Here is a 6,077-nt window from a genome sequence, read left to right as displayed (position 1 = left end):
TACAACCACCGCCGACACCACGACCCCTGTGGCTACAACCACAGCCGACACCACGACCCCTGTGGCTACAACCACAGCCGACACGACGACCCCTGTGGCTACAGCCACTGCCGACACCACGACCCCTGAGGCTACAACCACAGCCGACACCACAACCCCTGTGGCTACAACCACAGCCGACACCACGACCCCTGTGGCTACAACCACAGCCGACACCACAACCCCTGTGGCTACAACCACAACCGACACGACGACCCCTGTGGCTACAACCACAGCCGACACCACGACCCCTGTGGCTACAACCACAGCCGACACCACGACCCCTGTGGCCACAACCACAGCCGACACCACGACCCCTGTTGCTACAACCACAGCCGACACGACGACCCCTGTGGCTACAACAACAGCCGACACCACGACCCCTGTGGCTACAACCAACAGCCGACACCACGACCCCTGTGGCTACAACCACAGCCGACACCACGACCCCTGAGGCTACAACCACAGCCGATACGACGACCCCTGTGGCTACAACCACCGCCGACACCACGACCCCTGTGGCTACAACCACCGCCGACACCACGACCCCTGTGGCTACAACCACAGCCGACACCACGACCTCTGTGGCTACAACCACAGCCGACACCACGACCCCTGAGGCTACAACCACAGCCGACACCACGACCCCTGTGGCTACAACCACAGCCGACACCACGACCCCTGAGGCTACAACCACAGCCGACACCACGACCCCTGTGGCTACAACCACAGCCGAACGACGACCCTGTGGCTACAACCACAGCCGTGACCACGACCCCTGTGGCTACAACCACTGCCGACACCACGACCCCTAAGGCTACAACCACAGCCGACACGACGACCCCTGTGGCTACAACCACAGTTGAAACGACGACCCCTGTGGCTACAACCACATCTGACACCACGACCCCTGTGGCTACAACCACAGTTGAAAGGACGACCCCTGTAGCTACATTTACCGCCGACACCACGACCCCTGTGGTTACAACCACAGCCGACACCACAACCCCTGTGGCAACAACCACAACCGACACCACGACCCCTGTGGCTACAACCACAGCCGACACCACGACCCCTGTGGCTACAACCACAGCCGACACGACGACCCCTGTGGCTACAACCACAGCCGACACCACGACCCCTGTGGCTACAACCACAGCCGACACCACGACCCCTGTGGCTACAACCACAGCCGACACCACGACCCCTGTGGCTACAACCTCGGCCGAGACAACGACTCCTGTGGCTACAACCATAGCCGACACCACGACACCTGTGGTTACAACCACAGCCGTCAGGACGACCCCTGTGGCTACAACCACAGCTGAGACGACGACCCCTGTGGCTACAACCACAGCTGACACAACGACCCCTGTGGCTACAACCACAGCCGACACCACGACCCCTGTGGCTACAACCTCGGCCGAGACAACAACCCCTGTAGCTACAACCACAGCCGACACCACGACCCCTGTGGCTACAACCACAGCCGACACCACGACCCCTGTGGCTACAACCACAGTTGAAAGGACGACCCCTGTAGCTACAACCACAGCCGACACCACAACCCCTGTGACAACAACCACAGCCGACACGACGACCCCTGTGGCTACAACCACAGCCGACACGACGACCCCTCTGGCTACAACCACAGCCGAGACGACGACCCCTGTGGCTACAACCACAGCCGATACCACGACCCCTGTAGCTACAACCACAGCCGACACGACAACCCTGTGGCTACAACCACAGCCGACACCACGACCCCTGTGGCTACAACCACGGCTGAGACGACGACCCCTGTGGCTACAACCACATTTGAGACGACGACCCCTGTGGCTAAAACCTTGGCCGATACCACGACCCCTGTGGCTACAACCACGGCCGAGACAACGACCCCTGTGGCTACAACCACAGGTACGACCACCTCTCCTACCAACACCACTGACACGACGACCTCTTCGGCTACAAACACAGGTACGACCACCTCTCCTACCAACACACGGCACGACTCCGTCGGCTCGAAACACTGGCACGACCACCTTTACTTTCAACACTGCTGACACGACGACCTCTGTAGCTAGAAACACAGGCACGTCCATTGTTCTTACCAACACCGACTATACAAGACCCCTGTAGCTAGAAACAGGGTACGACCACCTCTCCTACCAACACCGACGACATGACGACCCATATAGCTAGGAAAACAGGTATGACCACCTCTCCTACCAACACCACAGACACAACGACCCCATTAGAAAAACAGGCACGACCACCTCTCCTACTAACACGAGCAACACGACGATCCTTCAGCCAAAAGCACACGCACGACCACCTCTCCTACTAAAGACGACCCCTTTAGCTAGAAACTCAGTCACGACCACTTCTCCTACCAACAGCGCCATGAAGACCCTTCGGCTAGAATCAGAGATACGACCAACTCTCCTTCCAACACCGCCGACACGACGACCCCTTCAGCCAGAAACACTGGCACGACTAATTCTCCTACAAACACCGCTGACACGACATTTTCGGCTAGAAACACAGGCAGGACCACTTCTCCTAACACGGGCGACACGACGACCCCTTTGGCTAGAAACACAGGTACGACCACCTCTCCTACTAACACGATGACCTTTGTAACCACAACCAAAACTACTTCTACTAATATGATTTTCAGCGCTACATCTGCTGGGGCTACAGTTCCAAACATAACCCTGTCTGCTACTACGATGGCTGACAACAGAGCTACGTCTGCAACCACAGCCGCTACCCCCTCTGCCAATACGTCTGACGAAAATACATCTGCTGTGGCTACAACTATACCTATAACCACTAACACAACCTCTTCTGTTACAGCAACTTCAGCCAGCGCATCAGTCCCTGATACAACGGCCAAGGGTACGCTGGTCACTGATACGACTAATGGTGCTTCCCCTGACAAACATACAAGTGAAACTACGACCGCTGACACTATCCCTTCTGATACTATGGCTACTACAACCATTTCAGCTGCTACAACAGCTGGTACAACCGCTAGCGCTACAATTGCCACCACTGGGGCCTCTCCTCCCGCCAACTCGACATCCACCCATTCTACAGCTGTCAACAGTACTATTAATCTCACTGTCACACCCGGTGTCACGCCCACTGTCACGACCAGCGGGACCACCGGAAACGACACCACGACCCCCAGCACGACGGTGTCCCCGCACCTTCCCTCCTGCGGCTGCGGGTGCAAGACAAATGTTACATCTACCACCATCATCAGATGCAAAAAGGGCACCAAAGGTTTCGTTTGTCGCTTTCCATTACCGCTTATCTCTGTCGGAGTCCTTTTGATAAGTGTGATAATGAAAATTAATGAATAATGATGACACATAGCATCATTAACATTGTTGTCATAACTGATACAACCATTATTAGTAACAGTCATCATTAGTAGATGTAAAAGTAGGGGTTCACCAATCATTACAGAAGCTTTATAATGATACGCTGTGAGACTGGACTCTTGCCTCAACCCAATATCTCGTTTCAGGTTGCAAGAAGCGGGGCAGCGTCTTCCTGGAGGTATTGCAGAGAATCAAACGCAACTGAACCTCGCACTTTAAGAATCGCCAATGTTTTGCCAGGCTGATTTCTTTGGGCGTTGGATCGAATCGTTTTAACCTTGAAATAGCGATTGCAAGTGACTGAGTGTATTTAGACAATATCATTCACCTTAGTAGTTTGGGGGACTCGAATCTTAAAGATCTTATATATGATTATTACCAAAGTTATCTTGTAAACAATGCATACACATTTTAAAAGGCATATGTGAATGAATGCATGCACATATACCAGGCACGTATTTCTTATTACTTCAATCAAAGCAGTTATGTTCATAATTGAAATAAAATATTATTTGATAATATGATCTGAGAAATTGACAGGGCGAAGGCGTAGAGTGGCTCGCACCGTCTAACCGCAACCTCGGGTGAATTTCTTCATCGCTTAACGAAGTGCTTATCAAGACAGTGGAGGCTTCGTGCGATGCTTGGAAATGTCTGCGAGTGGTCTCAGCGGGAGGCTTGCCTCACCATGACAGTCCATTCAGCTGTAGCCCATCTGCCAGGCCCCTTGTGAAACACGCTTAAAACGGTAGCAGTGTCTTCTATGGAATGTTTGTAACAGAAAAAAATAAAGTAAATAGGAATATTTTACAGTCCAGTTTCATATCTACCACTATTTGTCTCAATATGCAAGTTGCTTTGTGTGTCATTGCAACAAGGCCAATGAATTTAAGTGATAAGTAGATAAGTGATCTCCAAACGAGAATGATGATATGAGAGTAAAAGGGAAAATGCAATACAGCACCTCCTATTATCAAGTATTCCTGTTATCAACATTATAATTATTACTATTATGATTATTTTCATTATTTTATCTTATATTATCATTATTATTATTTTTGGTTATTATTATTATTATTATTATTGTTATAATTATTATTATTATTATTATTATTATTTTCATTATTATTATTATCATTGTTATTATTATTATTATTATTATTATCATCATTATTATTATTATTATTAATAATAATAATAATAATGATAATAATAATGACGAGTATAAGGTGAGAACTAATAATAACAACAATAATAATAACAAAAAATAATGATAATAATAATGCTAATAACAATATTAATAAGGACAATGATAATGATAATAAACACAATAATGAAAAGAATTAATGATATCAATAATGATTATAATAATGATATTAATAATAACAACAACAATATTATTATTATTATTATCATTATCATCATTATCAACATTATTATTACTATTATTAGCATTATTACTTTTAATATTATTATTATCATTAATAATAATAATATTATTATCATTATTGTTATTATTATTATTATTATTACCATCATAATGACAATAGTAATTATGATAACAGTAGTAATAATGATTATGATAATAATAATAAGAAAAACAACAACAACAACAACACTAATAATAATTATTATTATTATTATTATTATTATTATTATTATTATTATTATTATTATTGTGATAATAATAATAATAATAATAATAATAATAATAATAATAATAATAATAATAATAATAATAATAATAATAATAAAAATAATAATAATAGTAATGGCGATGATAAACGGAAAAATAATTGTGATAGCCGCAACAATAATGGTAATAATAATAATGATAATGATAACGATAATGATAATGATAATAATAATAATAATAACAATCATCATCGGGATCGCCAAGCTCGCTTCCCTGTGGATGACCTGCCCATCAGGTTGCCTCTCTGCGAGACAATCCTGGGTGGAGGAGGCCCGTGGGACGACCTGGAAGGCCTTGGCTTGGGCAGTTCGACCAGGCCTACGCGAGGAGAGATGGGTCGAGGGCCTACCTGGAGACTCGTGGCTGGAAGCGAAGTGTGGATGTGCCCCCATCGGCGTTACCCCTTTGATGTGGATGATGATGATGATGATGATGATGATGATGATGATGATGATGATCATCATCATCATCATCATCATCATCATCATCATCATCATCATCATCATCATCATCATCATCATCATCATCATCATCATCATCATCATCACCATCATCATCATCTTCATCATCATCATAATGATGACGATCAAGAGAACAAATAATAATAATAACAATAATAAAGATAATAAAAAACAATAATAATAATAATAATAATAATAATGATGATAACAATAATAATGCTGTAGTTGCATATTTTATAACAAACTGATAACTCATAATAATTCGAATAGCGGGAGCACAAACAATATTCCAATAACAGACAATAATTCATCGGGTAACACCACGACCACTGCTGTCGGAGTTAACCATTACCTGTGAGGAAGAGTAACAATACTATTCACTGAATACGTCCTAGATAAAAATAAGAATTATGACCAATTTTTGTTTTCTTGTAGTCATGTCAGCAGTAGAACTGTCAGTGTATAGGAGTTCTGCTGCAGTTCAGTATA

At 45.4% G+C, this 6,077-nt stretch overlaps 2 protein-coding genes across 2 annotated transcripts in view; both read left to right on the top strand.

Annotated features, from left to right (window-relative positions):
• Positions 1-2,178, top strand: part of LOC119579907 (mucin-2-like) — a 3,666-nt gene extending 1,488 nt beyond the window's left edge. Inside the window, exons 5-6 of the mRNA XM_037927754.1 lie at positions 1,562-1,743; positions 1,957-2,178. Coding sequence (XP_037783682.1) covers positions 1,562-1,743; positions 1,957-2,178 — 404 coding nt within the window. The remainder of the gene's footprint in view (positions 1-1,561; positions 1,744-1,956) is intronic.
• Positions 2,179-2,221: 43 nt separating this feature from the next.
• LOC119579906 (cell wall protein DAN4-like) lies at positions 2,222-4,229 on the top strand. The gene is made up of 4 exons (XM_037927753.1): positions 2,222-2,305; positions 2,406-2,643; positions 2,899-3,330; positions 3,578-4,229. Exons 1-4 carry the CDS (start codon positions 2,222-2,224, stop codon positions 3,634-3,636), a joined length of 813 nt encoding a protein of 270 aa, XP_037783681.1. The 3' UTR covers positions 3,637-4,229.
• The last annotated feature ends 1,848 nt before the right edge of the window (positions 4,230-6,077 follow it).

Source organism: Penaeus monodon, chromosome 13 (genome assembly GCF_015228065.2).
Source record: "Penaeus monodon isolate SGIC_2016 chromosome 13, NSTDA_Pmon_1, whole genome shotgun sequence".
In the NCBI taxonomy this organism is placed as follows: Eukaryota; Metazoa; Arthropoda; class Malacostraca; order Decapoda; family Penaeidae; genus Penaeus; species Penaeus monodon.
The sequence above is the reverse complement of the archived record's forward strand: the minus strand, read 5'-3'. Positions and strand labels throughout refer to the sequence as shown.

Bases quoted from the DNA above. Each gene is read 5' to 3' on its own strand.
- LOC119579906 (XM_037927753.1), top strand. From the start codon at position 2,222: ATGACGACCCATATAGCTAGGAAAACAGGTATGACCACCTCTCCTACC. The intron at 2,306-2,405 runs GCACGACCACCT...CCCTTTAGCTAG, and splicing joins CGACCCCATTAGAAAAACAG to AAACTCAGTCACGACCACTT. The intron at 2,644-2,898 runs GTACGACCACCT...CTTCTGTTACAG, and splicing joins CCCTTTGGCTAGAAACACAG to CAACTTCAGCCAGCGCATCA.